We start from the raw sequence: 25,340 nt of genomic DNA, 5'->3' as shown, positions 1-25,340 counted from the left end.
CTGGAGGTCCAAGACATCGACTTCTACAAAGAAGGGATCCATATGTTCCACGACCGCTGGACTAAGTGTGTAAATGTAGGAGGGGACTGTGTTGGAAAATAAATGTGCTAGGTTTTCTAAAATTGACTCCTTCCACCTTAGGCCACAAACTTACCAATCACCCCTTGTATATACAGTAGTTATTTACCCATACACATATATACCACCAAAGAAACCAACATCCCTCCAGAGCAAGGTGCACAACACAGCACACACACAGTAAACTCACACACAACACAAAGTAATATTACCACAATTAACAAGGTGCATTTACAACACAAGTTAAAATGTGAACAGTATAATGCTACTGGTGCTTCATACCTGATGAGGCCTGGGTCATGGCAGGGAGTTCAGTAATCATACGGCCTGGGGGAAGAAACTGTCTCCCATCCTAACAATCGCTGTTTTAATGCTACGGTACCTCCTGTCTGATGGTAGGGGATCAAAGAGACCGTTGGACAGATGGCAGGGATCATTGACAATGCTAAGGGCCCTGCACACACGATACTCCTGTTAAATATCTCCCATGGGTGGAAGAGAGACCTTAATGTTCCTTTCAGCAGTCCTTACATCCTTTGTATGGACTTGTGGTCAGACGCGTTGCAATTCCCGTACCGGAGAGATATGCAGCTGGTCAGGACACTCTCAATAGTGTTCCTGTAAAAATTGTCAGCATGGGCCGGAGGGACTGGGTGGGGTGGTGGGAAATGGAAAGCCTTGCTTGCCCTAGTCTTCTCAGGAAATGGAGATGCTGCTGTACATTCCTGTCCAAATAAGTGGTGTTGAGGGACCAGGTGAAACAGTCCATTATGTGCACTCCCAGAAACTCGATGCTGCCAACTCTATCCATGAGGGATCCATTAATGTGCAGTGACATCAGCTTCTCAACATCAGGCAGAATGTCACTCAGAAGGAGCCTCAGATCTCTGCGTTCAGTCATTTGCAGTCTGCTTCATTGCTTTGAAAGAAGATAGGCAACTGCACTGAAACAATGTCCACTAAATATGATGCTTCACCTAAAAGTCATTTTGTAGTGTCATCAGTTCTTCCTCCATCTTTCCAGTTAATTGCTCATTTCAGGTGTTCAGGAATGGATTAATTTCCCAATCTGGAATTTGGATTGACGGAAGATCCTGAAATCTCTGACAATTCTTTTTACAGCTCACCCAGGTGGGTACTGTATGCTTGAAGATTGTCTGGTATTCTTCCTTTCTCTTCCAACTCAGAGGCTCAGAAATTGGAAAAGGTCGTGACTTGGACAGAAATGTTGAGACAACTGATTTGACTTTGATAAGATTCATATCATTTCCTTGTCATTGAAGACCGATTTCATAGAACTTTGCTAATACTGTCATTCTGACAAATAAACAATGTGATGCCGAATATTCTTGAGTTGATTACTAAATGAAGCAGTCAAGGCTTCAAACCATTTTATCATGGTTTCAGTAAATGCATAAAAGCATCTCAGGAGGCTCCTTTTGAGAGCCATGAGACTTCTGTGTGTAACAGCAAGCGTTCAAACTGTTCATCATTCTCAATACAAAGCTCTTAAACTAGTCGAGAATTGAGAGAATGAGGCTTGATGTTATTTACTACTGTGATACCTGTGACAGCATTTAATGATTTGTGCAGCCAATCACTTAGGTGTTTTGTGACAAGATGTTGTCTGTGAATTATACAATGAATGGTAAATATGTTAGTAACAGGAATTTTTTGTAAAAGTAATAATCCCAGGCAAGTTCCCTGTCATTGATGTTCTCTCATCTGCTGCACAGGCAGGAATGTTGGTGAGCGGAATATCCTTCTCTCTGGAAAATTGCTCAACAATACGAAGTACTGGTTGACCACCCCTTATCCGAAATGCTTGGGGTCACAAGTGTTTAGGAGTTTGGAATTTGGATTTTGGAATATATAATGAGATAGCTTGGGAATGGCAACATTTCCAACTTTGAATTTATGAGTGCAGTCTTTGTCTTAAAAATGTTCATCACACATATGTACTTAACACTAAGAATTATTCCATACTATTAATATAATGTGTGCAGTGTAACACAGCAGCATTGGGAGAATACCTGAATCAGCTGTTGAACAATAACAATCAACGACGGGCTTTCAGTCTCCACCCATGGTGCCGTGGCTTGATGAAAAGTTTACAGTACACTGTATTTGTGTTGTGCTCGTTTTAGGTTTTATGTAAGATATATAAAAAATCACCTTTGCAAACTTTTTCTGGTGTTAGATTTTCATTAACGACCACCTCGGCAAACTTAACAATTGAGTTTTTCTGCCATTTTGTGATCAGCAGATGCTTTAGCTTTAAAATTTTAACTCTTTAAAAATACTGCTGTGTCTCTTCTTAAATCCCTGTAATCACCCCACTGAATATTTAGAAATCCCTTCAATTTCAGTTTGACATGATATATCTTTGCTAGTTTCAAGATCAGCATACCATCAAGCAGCACGTGTTCACTGACACTGATGAATCCACTTTTTCGAGATGATTGAGAGCTTCATTTTTCACTTTATGCAGTGTTTTTCCATCCTTCATTACACATGAGGTCACTTCTCAGAACTCCCCGTGAAGCACAGATACCTGTGCATTGCTTGGGAGCCTTCACAGCGTCTTGTGGAGTTTTCCATTTGCGATGTTATGTCAGCATTCAAAAACAAACAAATAAATAAATAAATAATTGGATTTTGGAAGTTTTCAGATTTTGTAATTTTGGATAAGGGGGTAATCAAACTTTATTGACTCCTGTTTCGTGTCTGTTTCCATTAATTATTAATTTCCTGACCTGCTGTGTTCTTCCAGCACTTTGTGTCTGTGGAACAGAAAACTGGTATGAATTCTGGTCGATAGTCCTTCGTTCAGTTTGATCTTCGTTCAGTTCAGCTGGTGAATGGGGAAGTTGGGAGCTCGGTGATTTTCAGTGCTGATACCAGCAGTCCAGTGACTACACAATGTTTGTGAGAATCGGTGTAATGGCCCGGATGCAGAGCATTCAAGGAATGAGATGGTAGAGTGTGATTAAGTTGCAGCACTGTATTCAGCAGCTCAATAATATCGTTGGAATATCGGTCTGGAATTTATCTGTTTTACCATTTTCAATTTAAATTTTGTCTCAATTGTTGTAGATGACAGTACGTTATCTTCCAGATTTAATTTTCTTTAAAGAAGATGCTTGTGGATGTCCAGTGAGAGTTCTGCATTATTGTTGGGCTTGGTTTCTGCTGTAAGTTGGGTTCTTCCAAAACTAGTAGATCAGACCAATAACAAACAAACATGCAAAGATAGTTACCACATATATCCAAGCTGGAGATCCAGATTGATCAATAAGACCAATCACAAAATCAATAGTACAGGTCATTGAAGGTCCCAGGTAAACACTTTATAACAGAAGTACTCTTCTCTTCTGATCACTCTTACCTCTGAGAATGCTTCCTCAGTAGACTAACACGTCAGGCTAGCTTCTAATGATCAAATATGTAATCAATCAATCTGTCTATTTATATATTTACTTAACTATTTGCTTACTTACTTCCTTATTCGGATCCAGCACGGAATAGGCCTTGCTTCGAGCCAGGCTGCCCAGCAGTCCCCTGATTTAATCAGAGGACAATTTGCCTACCAACCAGTACGTCTTTGCGATGTTGGAGGCACCCAAAGGAATCCCAAATGGTCACAGGGAGAATATACAAACTCCTTACAGGCAGTGATGGGAATTGAACCTGGGTCACCTGTACATGTAAAGTGTTGAGCTAACCACTACACTACCATGCCGCCCACAAACATCTTGGGGAAATGGACTACCCAATGAGCTCCCAGATAGTCAGATATAAACGAGGTTAATCATCTGCTACTTTCCATACTTCAGGTGAAGCAAGTCCAGTTCCTTCACTGGCCCAACACTTTGGACTGTGAAATAGCAACATACCTTCCCTGATCTGAGACTCTCTGAACTTCCTTTCTCCATTTCTGTAGAATTATCACAGTCCAATGTCAATATCAAACCCCCTTTCAGACTGTGAACTCATTGTGGGGGAGTGAAGTGTAAATCCATTTCCCAGCAGGCCATTCTCTATCTCCCCTGATACACGACAGCATTTTTCTGTGTAACGTTTTCAAATGATACATAGTTCCATTTTACTTCCTTTCATCCTGTTGTACTCTGCTATGGGATGTGTTCAGAACAAGAGATATCACTTACTGTACACTGGGACCACCCGTTTGTCCTCCTTCACTTGTTTTCCTGCAGATACACAGATTACAGTACAGGGCACTGTGAAATCCCATTTCTGGACACTCGGAAATCGGTCTGTAATCCACTTATCACCGTGAGTTCTGTGGGGATTTAATCCTGGTCTATATTCCACAATGATCGATGGGTTGTTACACGTTGTACCGCAGGTCACTTCCAGGGACTCCCCGAATTCCACCGCTTGACGGCTTGTATTGACCAAAACTTCAAATCCATTCAGTTTATCTGCCAGAGACACACAGGGAAATGGAAAACATTTAGTGTATTCGTGGGTACAGTTTTGATCTCTGTACCTGATGGTGGATGTACAGTGAAGGCAGTGAAGAGGAGATTCACCAGACTGAGTCCCGAGTTTTCCGTTTCATTTTCCTTTCATGGGGCATTCACATGTTCCAGTGACATAATGACGTGTGTCATTCACAAACTTCTTACATAGAACCAGAATGAATTATGTAAACAAACAAAGAATGCTTAAACAAATATTACTGAAATATTCAAACCACTACACCCGTCCCTGCTTAGCTAAAAACTCCAACTCAATCTAGAATGCATCTCAGTTCAAACATGTAATGTATTGCTCTCTAGGTATTATATATATATATACAAATAAAATAATATGCAGCATATTATCTAATACAACTATCATGTAGACATCCACAACAGAGGAAATTTTAAATTATGAAGGACTTCTTACAGTTGTGGAATAACATTTTCCTGACAAGGGAGGGGGGAGTACATTCACTCTCCTTGGCATGTGAATCTTTTGTTGGTGAAACTCTTTCAGTTTCCGGGGAACACACACACACAAATGCTGGAAGAATTCAGCAAGCTGGGCAGCATTTATGGAAAAGAGTGACCAGTCAATACTTCCGGCCGAGACCCTTCATCTGGACTGGGAAAAGAAGATGAGAATCAGTGTAAAAAGATGGAGGGAGGGGAGGAAGAAGTATAAGGTGGTAGGTGATAGGTGAAACCGGGAAATGGCGAGGGGTGAAGTAAGGAACTGAGTAGTGAAAGAAATAAAGGGCTGAGGAAGGGGGAATTTGATCGAGAGGAATGAAGGCCATGGAAGAAGGGGAAGGAGGAGGAGCACTAGAGGGAGCTGGTAGGCAGGTACGGAGATGAGGCAAAAGAGGGAAACAGGCAAGGAGAATGGTGAAGGAGGGGGTTGCAATTTCCTAAGAAATCAACTTTCATGCCATCAGGTTGCAGGCTACCCAGAGGGAATATAATGTGTTGTCTCCTCCGTGGTGGTTGTAAGTCTCGACTCTGGGACTGTAAGAAGTTGTTCTGACAGCTCTGGCCACCTTTCTTGTGTAACAATGGACTGGGTCTCCTCAACCGATCGATGTGTCCTTGCCAGATGGCATCAGATGTTATCTCCATTGTGTAGAAATGGTCCAATTCTATAATTTCCAATTACCCTCTTTTGATCATCACTGTAGTCCCTCAGCAGGACTGCTTGTCGAGGAGTGAAACATTGAGCCTCCTTGTTTGAGGAGCCCACCGTTTGCCTCATCTGCTTGTCCTGCGTACTCCTTCTGTTACACGGAGTGACTGAGGAGAACCCAAGTGCAGGACAAAGGCATGGGGATTGAGTTGGGATGCTTGCGCAGGTGTGAATGTAGAACATCAAACAGGAGGAATCTTGACCCAGAGCTCTGATATCGAGTCTTGACAGGGAGATGAGGTTTTCATGGAATATCTTGAAACTGGAGCTGAACTTAGTACTAACAGTTCTAAGCGGTCAGGAAACGAGGTTATCACATGGGAATAGACCAACAAACTGGCAACCAGTGGTAGTGATGCCAGGGTTCTTATACTGCAAATATTCTGCAATATATCTGCAAATTTTCTCTTCTTTGTGATTCAACTACAGACCATGCCCAGTATCCCCTGATCTGCTTTCTTGAACTGCCTTGGCTCTTCAGGTGAAGGTGGGGGTCCGAGTTCCAGGATTCATACCCAGTGATATTGAATGAATGGCAGAATACACTCAGTGCAGAATACTACATTGACCTTGAACTTGGTTATCTCATTTTCCGGTTATTTATTGCTATTTATTTCAATTTGTATTTGTGGTTTATTGCCTTCTGATCTCTCATTGATCCTGTTCTAGTTACTATTCTGTGGATTTGCTGAGGATGCCCAGAGGCAAATGAACCTCAGGGTTCTATGTGGTGACGTGTATGAACTCTGACAGTAAATTTACTTTGAACTTTGAACACGAGGGCACATGTCTGAGATGAGTGACAACATGAGAATCTTGGATTTGCCATTTTGCAGCGTATGGAGTAAGTCGCATTCTTAGCGGCTCCCTTTTTTATATACTCTATATCCCGCTGACAGATCCCTTTTAGCTTTGATGATTTATTACTTCGACTGAAGGATTTACGATTTAATTACAATGGCCGAAAAAAGTCGTTCTGGTATTGAACTGAGAAGCGGCAAGACTTTTCCTGAAACGGAACAAATGGAAGAAACCAAGAAGGCGGAGCAACTTGTTACTTCAGCAGGAATATTTTCTTCAATACAAGACATGAAGTCGGAATTCGGGTGGCTTAAAACCAAGATTGATAAGCTGACGGGCTCAAACAGGAAGTTTGAAAAAGCTATCTCTACGGTTCAAGATTCTCTGAAAAATCTGGACTTTCAGCTTCAAACACTTCAGCAGACTACAACCCGAATTGAGAATGAACATGATCTATTCAAGCAAACTATTAAAGATCAAGGAATGAAGATATCTTCGATGGAAAAGAAAATCAATGAAATTACCTCGGAACTACCTAAAACGAAGAAAAAAATGGTTGATTTAGATAGTAGAGGGCGTCGGAGGAATTTGCGTATTTTAGGACTGCCTGAAAATACTGAAGCTGGCGATCTGTTAAAATTCTTCTCAGATATGTAGTACTCACTTTTTAGTGAGACCCGGGAAGCTAGCCCTTTAATTGACAGAGTCCATAGAATTCCATTTTCTCGGCGTTCATCCGAATTACATCCTCGACCAATTGTACTTTCTCTGCATTATTATACAACCAAGGAAGCCAGAAAAAAGTGAAAGTTAATCTTTAAATCGGCAGAAATTCGTACAGTCAAAGACTATCCTCCTGAAATCTCTGCCGAAAGAAGGAAATACCAAGAAGTCATGAGGGAAATGTATAAATTAGATTTATACCCCTCCCTTTGCTACCCAGCAAGGCTGATGATCTTTCCTGAAAAGTGTCAGTCACTGAGAATCTACTCTCCCCAGGAGGGATGGGAGTACATTAAAAATCTTAAAGTTCAGCCTATTGAATAAAATCTTAAAGTTAACCCGATTACTCAATAGATAATTCTGAAGTATTTTGTTGTATGAGATGTTTATGGATTTCTGAGTTAAGTTTATTCTATACTTTTTTTTTAGTCTCTGGTATGGGACGTGGCTGATTAAACTTTTTTTAACCTATTAATAATTAGTATATACATAACTGTTTTGTATGGAACTTTTATAGTATTATACTCTAATGGTCCATACAGGACCTGTCGTGTATAAATCTTTTAAATTCTTTTATTTGTTTCAATACTAAGAGAGTTTTAGGTCTGTTATATATATACTCATTTATTCTTTTTTTCCGAGAGAAAGAACATTGTTTGTAATATTATTTGCTCGGATTTATTCTTTTTTGAATATGTGATTAAGATACTTCAGCTGATTTTAAGATGGCTGTTGCCGATTATGTTTTTTATTATTGTTAGACATAGCATTGTAGTGGTTGAACTTTGTTTGTGCTTTTTATTATAGGTATTTTGCGTGGTATTTTTGCTTTAACTTAATATACGTAGCTGCAAAATGGAGAATAGGGTCAAGGGTTATTAGTTTAGCATGTGGCCAGCCTATTGGTCATTGGATTTCTCACCTTTTGGGAGGGGTGAGGGGGCTAGTAGAGCAGGTTTCTTTCTTGATCAGGCAGTTCTTTTGATGGATTTTTTTTTTCTCGTAAGTACGTCACTCCTGGTTGTGTCCGTGTCTTTTGGTTTAATCTGTGCTTGCGTAACATTTCTTTTATATAATATTAAATTCAATTTTAAACATGGATGTTAATAAAATTAATATAATATCTTGGAATTGGAACGGTGTGAACCACCCCATTAAGCGTAAAAAGATTTTTAAGAAATTACAAACACTTAACGCAGGTATTATTTTTGTGCAAGAAAATCATATACGGCAACAGGGTGAGGACAGATTTTTCCAATTTTGGAAAGGACCTTTGTACCATTCGCTGTCAGATAATAAAATTAGAGGCTACTTCAGAGCTACTTTCTTAGCCCCAAAATCCCTTTTGTACACTTTAATACTATTACTGATTCGATTGGTAGATACTTAATTGTTACTGGTTTATTATGTGAGCAAAAGGTAGCTCAGGTGTGTGTATATGCACCTCCTGTAGATAATTCTGATTTTTTTTAAGAAACTTTTTTCTGAGTTGCTGAATTTGAATGAATATAAGTTGGTCATGGGTGGTGACTTTAAATGTTGTTTAAATTCGGCGATTGACAGGTCATCAACCAATCCATCGCTTCCTAATAAAGTGACGGCCTGTATTAATTATTTTTTATTAGAATATGTCCTGGTTGATATCTGGAGATATAATCACCCCAACGATAAAGATTTATCTTTTTTCTCACACGTTCATCATAAGTATTCTTGAAGTGATTACTTTTTTTTAGACACACGTTTGTAATACTCCGTTGTTGAGTGTGCATATGACATCATTGCGCCGTCAGATCACGCGCCTTTAAAGTTAACCCTGAAGCTTTCAGATAGCTTTTTGAAAATGTCACAGTGGAGACTGAATCCCGTATTGTTATATGATCCAGCTTTTGTTAGTTTTATTAAGGAGCAAATTTCTATATTTTTTGAATTTAATACAACTGAAGGAATGTCAAACCTGGTTATATGTGACACGTTGAAATCTTTTCTTAGGGGACAGATAATCTCATATTCAGCAGCTTTGAGAAAGAAAACTAAAGCGGAATTGTCAGTGCTTATTAATAAAATTAAAGAGATAGACAAAGCGTATTCAGTTAAACCTACTGAGGACCTATATAAATAAAGGGTCGAACTTCAATCACAGTATGATTTGCTTCTGACTTTTCCCATTGAAAAGCAAATTTTTAAATCCAAAAGTTTATTTTATATACATGGGGAAAAATCTGCTAAGCTTTTGGTGGGACAGTTAAGGCTGGGATGGTCAGAAGACAGATTTTAAAAATTCATAGACCAGATAGAATTGAAACTTTAGATCCTTATGAAATTAATAAGTTATTTATGGATTTCTATTCTAATCTTTATAAATCTGAATTCTCTGATAATACTATTACTATGAATAGATTTTTGCAAAGGTTTAATATACCTCAAATTTCAACTCAAGAAGTTGATATATTAGATGCACCTATTAAACAAGAGGAGATAGCCAAGGCTACATCCTCTATGCAATTAGGGAAAGCTCCGGGACCTGATGGTTATACAGTAGACTTTTCCAAGACTTTTCATGAAATGCTTATACCACATCTTCATCAAACGTTTACCGATTCTATATCCTCTGGCAACCTTCCAAACACTTTTTATGAGGCATTAATTTCATTGATTCCGAAAAAAGGAAAAGACCCACTGGAATGTGTATCCTATTGTAAAGGGGATTTCTTCTTTTTCTTTGTTACTGTGTATGTATTCGAAAATGGCTTCTTTGTTTTGTTAAAAGTAGGAATGCTTTGTTGCGAGAGAGTGCTGGAAGCTTGTTTGGGTTAAAATTTACTGATAACGAGAATTGTATTCCTTTGTAAACCAATTGGGATTAATGTTGTTCTTTCTTCTGAGTCTGTGAGCTATTGTTGGCGGGCTTTTGGCGAGATCGGTGCGAGGGGTTGAGAGAGAGAGGATGCGATGCTGTAAACTGGGCGAGGAACGGACCCCAAGCGGGGGTCCAAGGCCAGGAGGTACTCTGAGGAGAGGAGATAAAGCTAGATGTGCTTGGCTGACCACTTCAGATGGTCCTGGGCTGCGAGTCGAGGAGTTCGGAGGGGATCGAATGGTGGCCAGAAGACTTCAGTAATTGAGCTCCAACGGTTGTGCACGAAGTGGTTTGGACTTTGATAAGTTTGGCGCCTTTATTTTTTTCCTTCAGATATACTGTATCGTTATTAATCACTTAGTTATAGTAACCTTTATAAATTGTACTCATTTAATCGCATATGGTGTACTGTCTGTTTTTGGGCGAGGCGGGGAAATCACACAGCATCCACACCAGCTGATTACCCAGTTTGGCGGGGCCGAAGGCTGCTCCCCCTAGACGAGAACGAGCTGCACGAGCCTGAGGCGACCCAGGGGGTTACACTATAGTCCTATTTCTTTATTGAATGTAGATTTTAAAATTCTCTCTACCTAATAGACTTAATAGACTAATAATTTAAAGTTCTCTCTAGCTAATTGACTTGAAAATACTTTGCCTAATGTTATCTCAAATGATCAAACAGGATTTATTAAAAATAGGTACTCATATTTTAATATTCGAAGACTGTTAAATATCATTTATTCCCCCTCAGTCAAAGAATCTGAATGTATTGTATATCTGGATGCAGAGAAAGCCTTTGATAGGGCGGCGTGGCCTTATTTATTTTGAAGAGGTTTAATTTTGGCCCGGGATTTATTTCCTGGATTAAATTGATTTACCATGCCCCGGTGGCTGCAGATGTAACTAATAATCAAAAGTTTCCTTATTTTAGATTATATAGAGGAAGCCGTCAAGGTTGTCCTCTTAATCCTTTATTATTTAGTTTGGTTTTCGAACCACTTGCTATTGCTCTTAGGGATTCTAATTCTGTGCAGGGTATTAAGAGAGGGGATAAATTACATAAGGTTTTGTTATATGCAGATGATTTATTAGTTTACATTTCAAACCCTAGGAAATCTATTCCTTTTATGCTATCTATATTTACAGAATTTAGTATTTTCTCTGGATATAAACTTAATTTACATAAAAGTGATTTATTTCCTATTAATAATTATTCTGATTATTATGATCAAATACCTTTTAATATTGCTAAAAACCATTTCACTTACCTTGGTATTAAAATTACTAAAAATATTAAAGATCTATAAAAGTATAATTTCTCCCCTCTAATTGAATATACTCAACAAGCACTTACTAAATGGTTGCTTATGTCGATATCATTGATAGGTCAAATTAATGCTATAAAAATGGTTATTTTACCAAAATTTTTATATATATTTCAAGCAGTTCCCTCTTTTGGTCCAAAAACATTTTTTGATAAAATAGATTCTATGATTTTGTCTTATGTTTGGAATAACAAACGCTCTAGAGTGAATAAACTTTTATTGCAAAAATCAAAAAAAGATGGAGGACTGGTCTTACCAAACTTTAGATTTTATTATTGGGCAATTAATATTCCTTATATTACTTTTTGGATTTATGATATAGATAACCAGGATTGCCCTCCATAGTTACATTTGGAGGAAAATTTGGTAACAGGGTTTTCTTTAGCTTCTTTATTAGGAGCTCCCCTTCTTTTTTTGATCTCCAGAATAGGTAGACAAGCTCTCAACCCTATCGTTAAACATACTTTAAAAATCTGGTTTCAGTTTCGTGGATTTTTTGAATTAAATAATTTTTTACTCTCTGGTAATATTTATTCTAATTTTTTTCAAACCATCAACTCTGGATAAGGCTTTTTACTATGGAAAACTAAGGTAATAAGAACCTTTTCAGATTTGTTTTTACAGGATTGTTTAATGCCTTTTTCACAGTTAATGGATAGATATGACATTTCTAATACACATTTTTAAAAATACTTACAGGTTAGGAATTTTTTAACGTGACTTTCTAGCAAATTATCCCTTGGCCTACTTTGCAAATTTGGCTTATGCTATTTTTCAGCTTAAACCATTTCAAAAATGATTAACAGTTAATGAATGCTCGCATGTTACCTAATGATAGGGTTCAACGCATTTGGGAAATAGAACTTCAACATTCACTTTCAGATGATCAATGGAGTAAAGTTTATTATCTAGTTAATAATTCATCCATCTGTGCACACCACAGTACATAGGGCCCATATGTCCAAAGATAAATTGGCACATATTTTTCCTAATAGAAGCCCTATTTGTGACAGATGTAATGCAGAGGTGGCTACTCTAACTCATATGTTTTGGTCCTATGTAGGCTTAAATAATTTTTGGAGGGATGTGTTTAGAATACTATCTAAAGTTATAGATGTGGATGTTCAAACCAATTCACTTACGGCAATTTTTGGGATTATTCCAGAGGAAGTAGGTAGAGTATCTGCTTCTGCTCAACATGTGATAGCCTTTTCAACTTTACAGGCTAGGAGAGCTATCTAGTTATACTGGAAAGATTCTAATCCGCCTACTGTTTTTTTATTAGCTCTCCTCCATTATGTCATGTCTAAGCTTGGAGAAAATTAGAAGCCAGACTTTTGATACATCTTTTAATTTTGAGCAAGTCTGGTGACCCTTTATTCAATATTTTAATATGATTTATTTATTTATTTATTTATTTTTCTTTATTCTTTTTAGGGAAGATCCTTATCCATGAAGGTTCGGAGGTGACTGGAAGGATGTTTTCTCTCTTTCTTTTTCTTCTGATTTTATCCTCAAATGGACTGCCCAATCTTTCATTTCTTTTATTTTCTTTTCTTTTTTTTGTTCCAATTTAGTTTAGTGGTTTTTTTTCTCTTTTATTAAATAAAATTTTCCTATCTTTTCTTTCACGATTTGTTAAGAGGCATTGTGGTTTTTTGATTACATTGTATATATAACAGCGTAATATTATATCTATCTGATTTTGACAATATATGATTCTTTACTGCTGTTTATATGTCTTTTGTATTATCTGTTTGCTAAACTTCTCTGATTTGTATTTTCTTTTACTGAAAATCAATAAAAAGATTGAAAAATGAAAATGAGATGTGTTCCTCTAGTTTGTGACGTTGCAAAACCAGTTGTCACAGAACAGGGAAACTTGGGGCTCAAAAGGGAACCTACGAAGGACAGAGTTATGTTGACCTTTGTTAACAGGCTGGCCAGGTGACAGGAAACCTCGAGACAAAATGTTTCAGTGAGTTACAGGAGCACAATGTGGAAAGCTGTCCGGGTATGCTCCACCCACAAAGAGCAGAACAAAGCCAACACAGTCATTTGGTGTTTGCTCCCTGACGTGGAAATACTGTTTATTCCAGTTGTTCACCGGTTACTGAGTCACCAAAAGCTTTGCACAATCACCTTCACCAGACCGACGGCATTAGTTCACGAGGGAAGCTTAGCAGTGCCGTAAGGGAAATCAGAAATGGGTAACAGAAGTTGGCTATGTCAGTGGAATGTGGAATGAGCTGCCAATCAAGTGGTGCATGTGAGCGCGATTTCAACATTTAAAAGAAGTTACGATAGGTATCTGGCTGGTAGGGGTATGGAGGGCTAAGCAGCTGATGCAGATTGATGGGAGGAGGTAGATTAAATGGTTCCACACAGACAAGATGGTCTGTGCTTTTCTATGACTCTGTCTATTACCCACCACCTGCACTGACCACCAAGAGGGACACGGAAGTATCGGGTAAAAGTGCCGAATTTGCAGGAGTTTGGAATTGTTTCAGTGATCTGCAGCCAAATAATCTCTTCCACTTGCATGATTCCCTGAAGTTGTAAACTTTCAGTCTCAGTTCAAGATAAACAAGTTTGCTGAACGGATAAAACAAGAAATGTGAAAGCATTTGAAACAGGGCCACTCATTGCTTATTTTTGTCAATTCTTAACCAATGTGGAAGGGTGATGGGGGCAGTTCAATTTCAAAATAGAACTCACAGTGCGCTTGCAGGGTCACAGAGGCATTTGCGATCCGTGTGGTCGTTTTAGAGTCCAAGATCAACTCTGCCAAGCAGGTGTACACCATTCCATTGTCTGAACTACTTGCAATGAAATTCAGGACATTCTTCAATGGACCATCTTCCGGGAAACCTGGGTCCTCTGTGGAATTACGTTGAACAACCTCACTCCCTCTGAGCCAGGTGAGTAGGAGTCTGTTCTTTGGATAGACCTTCGGGCCAGTGCACTCCAGCTGATATGGTTTGTTAACTTCCAGCACTTCAGGAGGTGGAACAACGCTTAAATTTCGATCTGTTAAAGGAGAATCATGTTAACAAAATTCATTCAGATTCCAAATCTAGATTATACTTGTGTCAAACACAAGAAAATCTGCAGATGCTTTGTCTTTAAAATTTTAACTCTTTAAAAATATAATGTTGTGCCTTTTTAAAAATCTCTGTAATTACCTCACTGAATATTCAGAAATCCCTTCAATTTCAGTTTGACATGATATATCTTTGCTTGTTTCAAGATCAGCATACTATCAAGCAGCACGTGTTCACTGACACTGATGAATCCACTTTTTCGAGATGATTGAGAGCTTCATTTTTCACTTTATGCAGTGTTTTTCCATCCTTCATTACACATGAGGTCACTTCTCAGAACTCCCCGTGAAGCACAGACTCCTGTGCATTGCCTGGGAACTTTCACAGCGTCTTGTGGAGTTTTCCATTTGTAATGTCATGTCAGAATTCAAAAACGAACAAATAAATAAATAAATGGTTTTCGGAAGTTTTCAGATTTTCTAATTTTGGATAAGGGGGTAATCAAACTTTATTGACTCCTGTTTCGCGTCTGTTTCCATTAATTATTAATTTCCTGACCTGCTGTGTTCCTCCAGCACTTTGTATCTGTGGAACAGAAAACTGGTATGAATTCTGGTCGATAGTCCTTCGTTCAGTTTGATTTTCGATCAGTTCAGCTGGTGAATGGGGAAGTTGGGAGCTCGGTGATTTTCAGTGCTGATACCAGCAGTCAAGTGACTACACAATGTTTGTGAGAATCGGTGTAATGGCCTGGATGCAGAGCATTCAAGGAATGAGATGGTAGAGTGTGATTAAGTTGCAGCACTGTATTCAGCAGCTCAATAATATCATTGGAATATCGGTCTGGAATTTATCTGTTTTACCGTTTTCAATTTAAATCTTGTCTCAATTGTTGTAGTTGACAGTACGTTATCTTCCAGATTTAATTTTCTTTAAAGAAGATGCTTGTGGATGTCCAGTGAGAGTTTTGCATTATTGTTGGGCTTGGTTTCTGCTGTTAGCTGGGTTGTTTTCTTCCAAAAGTAGTAGATCAGACCAATAACAAATAAACATGCAATGATAGTTACCACATATATGCAAGCTGGAGATCCAGATTGATCAATAAAAACAATCACAAAATCAACAGTGCAGGTCATTGACGGTCCCAGGTAAACACTTTATAACAGAAGTACTCTTCTCTTCTGATCTCTCTTACCTCTGAGAATGCTTCCTCAGTAGACTAACACGTCAGGCGAGCTTAGAATAATCAAGTTTGTAATCAATCATTCTATTTATATATTTACTTAACTATTTGCTTACTTACTTCCTTATTCGGATCCAGCATGGAATAGGCCTTGCTTTGAGCCAGGCTGCCCAGCAGTCCCCTGATTTAATCAGAGGACAATTTGCCTACCAACCAGTACCGTCTTTGTGATGTTGGAGGCACCCAAAGGAATCCCAAATGGTCACAGGGAGAATGTACAAACTCCTTACAGGCAGTGACAGGAATTGAACCTGGGTCACCTGTACATGTAAAGTGTTGTGCTAACCACTGCAATACCATGCCACCCACAAACATCTTGGGGAAATGGACTACCCAATGAGTCTCCCAGATAGTGAGACATAAACGAGGTTAATCATCTGCTACATTCCATACTTCAGGTGAAGCAAGTCCAGTTCCTTCACTGGCCCAACACTTTGGACTGTGAAATAGCAACATACGTTCCCTGATTTAAGACTCTCTGAACTTCCTTTCTCCATTTCTGTAGAATTATCACAGTCCAATGTCAATATCTAAACCCCTTTCAGACTGTGAACTCATTGTGGGGGAGTGAAGTGTAAATCCATTTCCCAGCAGGCCGTTCTGTACCTCACCTGATACATGACAACATCTTTCTGTGTAACATTTTGAAATGATACATAGTTCCATTTTGCTTCCTTTCATCCTGTTGTACTCTGCTATGGGATGTGTTCAGAACAAGAGATTTCACTTACTGTACACTGGGACCACCCGTTTGTCCTCCTTCACTGTAGGTTTTGCAGATGGACAGATTACAGTACAGGGCAATGTCAGATCCCAACTCTGGACACTCGGTAATCGGTCTGTAATCCACTTATCACCGGGAGTTCTGATGGGATTTAACCCTGGTCTATATTCCATAATTATCGATGCACTGTTACACGTTGTACTGCAGGTCACCTCCAGGGACTTCCCGAATTCCACCGCTTGATGGCTTGTATTGACCAAAACCTCAAATCCATTCAGTTTATCTGCCAGAGACACACAGGGAAATGGAAAACATTTAGTGTAGTCGTGGGTGCAGTTTGGATCTTTGTATCTGCATCTCAGTTCAAACATGTAATGTATTGCTCTCTGGTTATTATATATATATAGATAGATAAAATAATATACAGCATATTATCTAATACAACTACCATGTAGACATCCACAACAGAGGAAATTTTAAATTATGAAAGATTTCTTACTGTTGTGGAATAAAATTTTTCCTGACGGTGGGGGGAGTAGGTTCACTCTCCTTGGCATGTGAACCTTGTGGCGGTGAAACTCTTTCAGTTTCCGGTGAACACACACACAAAAATGCTGAAAGAATTCAGCAGGCCGGGTAGCATTTATGCAAGAGAGTGACCAGTCAATACTTCCGGCCGAGACCCTTCATCTGGACTGGGAAAAGAAGATGAGAAGTCAGTGTAAATGATGGAGGGAGGGGAGGAAGAAGTATAAGGTGGTAGGTGATAGGTGAAACCGGGAGATGGTGAGGGGTGAAGTAAGGAACTGAGTAGTGAAAGAAATAAAGGGCTGAGGATGGAGGAATTTGATAGGAGAGGAATGAAGGCCATGGAAGAAGGGGAAGGGGGAGGAGCACTAGAGGGAGCTGGTGGGCAGGTATGGAGATAAGGCAAAAGAGAGAAATAGGCAAGGAAAATGGTGAAGGAGGGGGTTGCAATTTCCTGAGGAATCAATGTACATGCCATCAAGTTGCAGGCTACCCAGAAGGAATATAAGGTGTTGTCTCCTCTGAGGTGGTTGTAAGACTCGACTCTGGGACTGTAAGAAGTGGTTCTGAGAGCTCTGGCCACCTCTCTTCTGTAACAATGGACCGGGTCTCCTCAACCGATCGATGTGTCCTTGCCAGATGGCATCAGATGTTATCTTCATTGTCTAGAAGTTTGTCCCCGCTGCTTATCCTGCGTACTCCTTCTGAGACTGGGATTGAGGAAATCCAAGCGTGAGCACAAGGGACGTCCCAGGAGAGCAGAGCTGGTGAGTTGTTGCTTTTGAACTGTGCTGCATTGTGATATGCAAAGAGAGAATTACCGAGGTTTTGATTCAGTGTACTGTGTTCTGATGACATTGCTCACAGAGCGTTCTTGAGATTATAGACAAAACTTTACACTAAACCATTTGTAGCTGGTTGGTATGGTGCAGGTGTAATATGTCTTATTCCATTCATTTTCAGGAATGACTGAAAAACTGATCCACAACAAACTGTGCTCCATTGTCACTGACTAATTATTCTGGAACAGCAGTCTTGAGAAGAGGCTTCTCAGCACATCAACAGTGTGCAAAGCTGCAGTGGAGGCCATTGGAAACACATCTGGCCACTTCGTAGCTGCATCGACCACTGCCTAGAAATTTGTACCCACGAATGGTCTGGCAAAATCCAAATGAATCTTCTGCATGGGCAACTTAAACCTTCCGTCACCTTAAAACTATGACATTTCCAACCTGGGAGGAACATGACTCTCTACCCTATCCATGCCCTCTATCATGTCGCCTCTCAGCATCTGATGCTCTTGCCTCTCCTTGTAGATAATACACCACAATCCAGACAACATTCTGATGAATCTCTTATGCACCTATTCAAATCTTCTACATCCTTTTTCAATGAGGTGACCAGAGCTACACAAATATTCCAAATATAGCCGAACCAATGTCTTGTACAGCTGGAACGTACCTGTCAACGTTCATGCTCGGTGTTCCCACCAGTGAAGGTGAGCACACTTCACACTGTCTTTACTGCCCTTTCCACTTTCACAGAGCAATGGTCATCCACCCCAAGATCCCTCTGTACATCAATACTCTCAAGTGTCTTGCCATTTATTGTATACTTTTCTCTAGTATTTGACGTCCAAAAATGCATCTCCTCACACTTATCTGCCTAAATTTCCAGCTGATCTCCTGTAACTCCTGCCATTGTCCCTTTGACAATGTGCCTTACTCTCCAGTACTCCGTCAATTTTTCTGCAAACTTACTGATCAGACCATCCACATGCTCATCCAAGTTATTAATTTATATTACAAACAACAGATCCCTGGAGTGATAGAACACCAATGGGCACAGTCCTCCAGTCAGAAAAGCCCCATAACTATCCATCTTCTATGATGAAGCCAATTATTTGCTCTTAAACGAGAGTAGGACTGAAATGAGGTGGAGGATAAATGTGTGGGGGCAGGGATTCAAGTTTCTGGATCATTGGGACCTCTTTTGGGGCAGGTGTGACCTGTACAAAAAGGATGGGTTACTTGAATCCTAGGAGGACCAATATCCTGGCAGGTAGGTTTAATAGAGCTGTAAGGGAGGGTTTAAACTAATTTGGCAGGGGGATGGGAACTGGAATGATGGAGCGGAGGAGAGGAAAAAACAGAAATAGATCTAAGGTAGTGAGCAGTAAGGATGTCAGGAAGGACAGGTAATGGAGCAAATTTGCAGCCATTGGGATGAGCTGTAGTGCAATGAAGTTGCAGTGCAATCAATGCCAAACGTACCAAATACTGGACTTAAGGTGTTATACTTAAATGCACGCAGCATAAGGAATAAGGTGGATGATCTTGTTGTACAGTTACAGATTGGCAGGTATGATATTGTGGCCATCACTGAGATGTGGCTAAAGGATGCATGTCTCTGTGAGCTGAACGTCCAAGGATACATGGTGTATCAGAAGGATAGGCAGGTAGATAGAGGGGGTGGCGTGGCTTTAATGGTAAGAAATTATATTAACTCATTAGAAAGTGTTGACATAGGAGCGGAAGGTATAGAATCTTTATGGGTTGAGCTAAGAAATCGCAGGGGTAAAAGGACCCTGATAGCAGTTATCTACAGGTCTCCAAATAACTGCAGTTATGTGGACTACAAATTACAACAGGAAATAGAAAAGGCTTGCCAGAAGGGTAGTGTTATGATAATTGTAGGGGATTTTAACATGCGAGTGGATTGGGAAAATCAGGTCGGCACTGGATCTCAAGAGAGAGAATTTGTAGAATGTCCACGAGATGGCTTTTTAGAACAGCTTGTTGTTGAGCCCACTAGGGGATCGTCTATACCGGATTGGGTATTGTGTAATGAACCAGAGGTAATTAGAGAGATGGAAGTGAAGGAGCCCTTAGGAGGCAGTGATCACAACATGATTGAGTTCACTGTGAAATTTGAGAAAGAGAAGCTGAAATCCGATGTGTCAGTATTTCAGTGCAGTAAAAGAAATTACAGTGGCATGAGAGAGGAACTTGCCAAAGTTGACTGGAAAGGGACACTAGCAGGAAGGATGGCAGAGCAGCAGTGGCTGGAGTTTATGCGAGAAGTGAGGAAGGTGCAAGACAGATATATTCCAAAGAAGATGAAATTTTCGAATGGAAAAAGGATGCAACCGTGGCTGACAAGAGAAGTCAAAGCCAAAGTAAAAGCAAAGCAGAGGGCATACAAGGAAGCAAAACTTAGTGGGAAGACAGAGGATTGGGAAGTTTTTAAAAGCTTACAAAAGGAAACTAAGAGGGTCATTAAGAGGGAAAAGATTAACTATGATAGGAAGCTAGCAAATAATATCAAAGACGATACTGAAAGCTTTTTCAAGTATATAAAGAGTAAAAGACAGGTGAGAGTAGATATAGGACTGATAGAAGATGATGCTGGAGAAATTGTAATGGGAAATAAGGAGATGGCGGAGGAACTGAACGAGTATTTTACATCAGTCTTCACTGAGGAAGACTTCAGCAATATAACAGACATTCAAGGGTGTCAGGGAATAGAAATATGCACAGTCACAATTATGACAGAGAAAGTACTCAGGAAGCTGAATAGTCTAAGGGTAGATAAATCTCCTGGACCAGACGGAATGCACCCTGGTTTTCTGAAGGAAGTAGCAGTGGAGATTGTGGAGGCATTAGCAATGATCTTTCAAAAGTCGATAGATTCTGGCCTGGTTCCGGAGGACTGGAAGATTGCAAATGTCACTCCACTATTTAAGAAGGGGGCAATGAAGCAAAAAGGAAATCATAGACCTGTTAGCTTGACATCGGTGGTTGGGAAGTTGTTGGAGTCGATTGTCAAGGATGAGGTTGCGGAGTACCTGGAGGCATATGACAAGATAGGCAGATCTCAGCATGGTTTCCTTAAAGGAAAATCCTGCCTGACAAACCTAGTGCAATTTCTTGAGGAAATTACAAGTAGGCCAGACAAGGGAGATGTAGTGGATGCTGTGTATTTGAATTTTCAGAAGGCCTTTGACAAGGTGCCGCACATGAGGCTGCTAAACAAGATAAGAGCCCATGGAATTATGGGAAATTTACTGGATAGAGCGTTGGTTGATTGGCAGGAAACAGAGAGTGGGAATAAAGGGATCCCATTTTGGTTGGCTGCCGGTTACCAGAGGTGTACCGCAGGGGTCCGTGTTCAGGCTGCTTCTTTTTACGTTGTATATCAATGATTTGGATTATGGAATAGATGGCATTGTGGCTAAGTTTTCTGATGATACAAAGATAGGTGGAGGGGCCAGTAGTGCTGAGGAAACAGAGAGTCTGCAGAGAGACTTGGATAGATTGGGGGAATGGGCAAAGTAGTGGCAAATGAATTACAATGTCAGAAAATGTATGGTCATGCACTTTGGTAGAAGAAATAAACGGGCAGACTATTATTTAAATGGGGAGAGAATTCAAAGTTCTGAGATGCAACGGGACTTGGGAGTTCTTGTGCAGGATATCCTTAAGGTTAACCTCCAGGTTGAGTCGGTGGTGAAGAAGGCAAATGCAATGTTGGCATTCATTTCTAGAGGAATAGAGTATAGGAGCAGGGATGTGATGTTGAGGCTCTATAAGGCACTGGTAAGACCTCACTTGGAATACTGTGTGCAGTTTTGGGCTCCTTATTTAAGAAAGGATGTGCTGACGTTGGAGCGAGTTCAGAGAAGATTCACTAGAATGATTCCGAGAATGAGAGGGTTAATATATGAGGAACATTTCACTGCTCTTGGACTGTACTCCTTGGAGTTTAGAAGAATGAGGGGGGACCTCATAGAAACATTTTGAATGTTGAAAGGCATGGACAGAGTGGATTTGGCAAAGTTGTTTCCCATGGTGGGAGAGTCTAGTACGAGAGGATATGACTTGAGGATTGCAGGGTGCCCATTCAGAACAGAGATGCGAAAAAAAATTTTTAGCCAGAGGGTGGTGAATCTGTGGAATTTGTTGCCACAGGCGGCAGTGGAGGCCGGGTCATTGGGTGTATTTAAGGCAGAGATTGATAGGTATCTGAGTAGTCAGGGCATCAAAGGTTATGATGAGAAGGTGGGGGAATGGGACTAAAGGGGCGATTGGATCAGCTCATGATGAAATGGCGGAGCAGACTCGATGGGCCGAATGGCCGACTTCTGCTCCTTTGACCTAAGGTCTTAACAATTTAAAATGACCTCTTGTGTCTGAAGGTCAAGGCTACCTCTCAAAACGGACCATAGATCTAAATGTTGGACAGGGAAATTGATTTTCTGAAGAGCCACAACGAGAAACTCTGAGTATTTTTCACATCAAAAGGGGAAGGAAGTTATTTGTTTTTTCTATATTGTGACAGAGCTGTTTCAGGTAACTACCATCTGATGAACAGTCTTGGCCCAAAGTATCGACTGTTTATTCTTTTCCATAGATGCTGCCTGGTCTGCTGAGTTCCTCCAGCATTTGGAGTGTATTACTTTGATTTCCAGCAGCGGCAGGTTTTCTCTTGTTTATGATTCAACTACAGACCATGCCCAATATCCCCTGAGCTGTTTTCTTCAACTGCCTCTGCTCTTCAGGTGAAGGTAGGGGAAGGGTTCCAGGATTTATACCCAGTGATCATGAAGGAATGGCAGAAAACACTCAGTGGCCAACTTTATTAGATAAACCCGTACAGCTGCTGATTAATGCAAACATCTAATCAGCCGATCATGTGGCAGCAACTCAAAACATAAAATCATGTGGACGTGGTCAAGAGGATCAGTTGTTCTTCAGACCAAACATCAGAATGGATAAGAAATGTGATCTAAATGGCTTTGAACATGGAATGATTATTGGTGCTGGATGGGGTGACTTGAGTATTTCAGGAACTGCCAATCTCCTGGAATTTTCACACATAACAATCTATAGAGTTTACAGAGAATGGTGTCAAAAACAACAAAAAAAATCATATGTGACAGTTCTGTGTGAAAAATGCCTTTTTAGCGAGAAAGATCACAGGAGAATGTCGACACTGGTTCAAGCTGACAGGAAGGCAACAATAACTCAAATAACTACGTGTTACAACAGTGGTGTGCAGTAGAGCATCTCTGAACGCACAACTTGTCAAACCTTAAAGTAGGTGGACTACAGCAGCTGAAGACCACAGACATTCACTCAGTGACCACTTTATTGGGTACAGGAGTTACCTAATGAAGTGGCCAGGGTGTATCTCCCGGTCAGAATGACGTGTACCCAGGTGGGGAATGTACCAGCGTTGGTAATCCCACGCACCAGCTCCCATGTCCTTTTTTGTGATTGGTGTGGCACCTTTGGGTGGTGGTGTTGGTTAAGAAATTGGGGGAGAAAAAGCTGCCGGCAGCCTCTTCCATCTGAAATGAAACAGAAAATGCTGGAAACACCCAGTAGACCAGGAAGCACCCGGGAAGGAAAAATAAAGTTAACATTTCTGGTTGAAAACCTTTCTTCATTTCAGATTTCCAGGAGTTGAATTTTTAAAAAAATGTTTCTTCCAGCTGCTCCAAAGCCCTTGGGGGACTCCGGGAAGGGAATTTGTGAGGGATTTGGTGTCGTGCCAGAGCAGAATGGTCACATAGAGACTCCGGTGATTGCAGATGCGGGAACCTGGAACAAACGATCCGCTGGACAAACTTAGCGGGTCGATCGCTTTTGTGTCGGGAAAAGGAACTGACGCGTTTCCAGTGGAGACCTTGCATCAGGCGCGTTATGGTGACTGGTCAGACTGTTATATCGGAAGGAAGTATAGGAACTCGGGCTGTGTGCACCTTGGTGGCTATTGCAGTTTTACGCAAAGATACGGAGTTGTAAACTGAGCCAAAACCGGACCCGCGGTCAGACTCAGCCCAGCGCACAACAGTGATCGAGTGTAGAGAGTACTGAAAGAATAGTGACCAGGGACTGAGAAACGGAATGAAAATGCTTCTGACCTAATGAGTAAAATAATGAGATATATTCTTAAATTTAAATTGAATTCCTGAATCATGCAACTATTTTGCTCGGTGCCTAGTTTTCATTTCTATCTTCCTCGCCATTCTTCAGTGGAATTCAAGTTAACGTAAAGTTTATGTTTTTGCCAAAATTAATTTTGTCGAGGATATTGGAAACGAGATACGGTCCATGTCCGCTCAGTAGCGCACAATCCGAAATATACAGTTAGTATGTACAGTTACTCTCTAACGCTGCGTGACTCCGTGCAAACATATTGATCATATTTAAAACCAATTTACCTACCTGTTACCACGAAGAGGAAAGCGACAAGGGAAATCGACCTGAAATACATAATAATCAAATCTCAAACGAAAACCTGGAACGAATTTATTAACTTAAGTCCCGAAATCAACGCGAAGAGCCAGTACTGATCTGCTTGGCGCTTCGAGCGATGTAAGAGGTGGCAGCGCTTCCGGGAGGGAGGTTCCGCGGACCGCTCCCCTTCGGGCCGTGACTAGGGATCTTTATTAACATTCCTACATCTACAGTTGTTGCATAACTACCGATCGACTAGTAAAACTTGGGTTCATGGTCAGCAAACAGGACCGACGGGTGAATGAACCGTGAGAGTTCGGGATATTCAGTGAGATCAGGCCTTATTGGTTGCATATCCACGCCTCCCAAAATCAACTTTTGCACAGCGTGTTATGTTCAAAGTGCGCAGAAGAGAACTTGGTTTAAAATGTGCAATGTTACAGGTTTCACTCGTGTTTGTAGAATTCTTCAGCGCAGAAACAGGCATTTCGACCCATCTAGTCCATGCAGAACTGACCTGCCAAGGCCCATTGATGTGCACCTGGACCACGGCCCTCCATATCTCATTTATCCGTCTGTCTACCCAATTTTCTTTTACAATGTTACAAATGAACCTGCAACCACAACAGCCACTGGTAGCTCGTTCCACACTCACACCACTGGAAAACTGGAAATGTTTCTCCGCTATATAAGAAGGGTGGGAGGCAGCAGAACGGAAATTATAGACCTGTTTGCCTGACATCAGTGGTTGGGAAGTTGTTGGAATCGATTGTTAGGGATGAGATTACACATACCTGGAGGCCCATGACAAGATAGGTCAAAGTCAGCACAGTTTCCTGAAAGGAAAATCCTGCCTGACAAACCTACTGCAATTCTTTGAGGAAATTACATGCAGGGTAGACAAAGGAGATGTAGTAGACATAATGTACTTGGATTTTCAGAAGGGCTTTGACAAGGTGCCACACATGAGGCTGCTTAGCAAGATAAGAGCCCATGGAATTACAGAGAAGTTACAAGCGTGGGTGGAGCATTGGCTGATCGGCAGAAAACAGAGAGTGGGAATAAAGGGATCCGATTCTGGCTGGCTGCCGGTTACCAGTGGA

At 40.5% G+C, this 25,340-nt stretch overlaps 1 protein-coding gene across 1 annotated transcript; it reads right to left on the bottom strand.

Moving 5' to 3' along the window:
• Nucleotides 1-2,782: 2,782 nt before the first annotated feature.
• On the bottom strand, nucleotides 2,783-24,431 carry LOC140740243 (intercellular adhesion molecule 4-like). The gene is made up of 5 exons (XM_073069344.1): nucleotides 24,226-24,431; nucleotides 16,473-16,748; nucleotides 14,173-14,484; nucleotides 4,248-4,523; nucleotides 2,783-3,293 (listed from the first exon to the last, which is right to left on the bottom strand). Exons 1-5 carry the CDS (start codon nucleotides 24,272-24,274, stop codon nucleotides 3,199-3,201), a joined length of 1,008 nt encoding a protein of 335 aa, XP_072925445.1. The 5' UTR covers nucleotides 24,275-24,431; the 3' UTR covers nucleotides 2,783-3,198.
• Between the last annotated feature and the right edge of the window lie 909 nt (nucleotides 24,432-25,340).

Source organism: Hemitrygon akajei, chromosome 16, assembly GCF_048418815.1.
Source record: "Hemitrygon akajei chromosome 16, sHemAka1.3, whole genome shotgun sequence".
Classification (NCBI taxonomy): domain Eukaryota; kingdom Metazoa; phylum Chordata; class Chondrichthyes; order Myliobatiformes; family Dasyatidae; genus Hemitrygon; species Hemitrygon akajei.
This window is presented reverse-complemented; position numbering and strand designations above follow the sequence as displayed.

Bases quoted from the DNA above. Each gene is read 5' to 3' on its own strand.
- LOC140740243 (XM_073069344.1), bottom strand. From the start codon at position 24,274: ATGTATTTCAGGTCGATTTCCCTTGTCGCTTTCCTCTTCGTGGTAACA. The intron at 14,485-16,472 runs GTAAGTGAAATC...CTCCTTTAACAG, and splicing joins ACGGGTGGTCCCAGTGTACA to ATCGAAATTTAAGCGTTGTT. The intron at 4,524-14,172 runs GTGAGTTCTATT...TGTCTCTGGCAG, and splicing joins TGTGACCCTGCAAGCGCACT to ATAAACTGAATGGATTTGAA.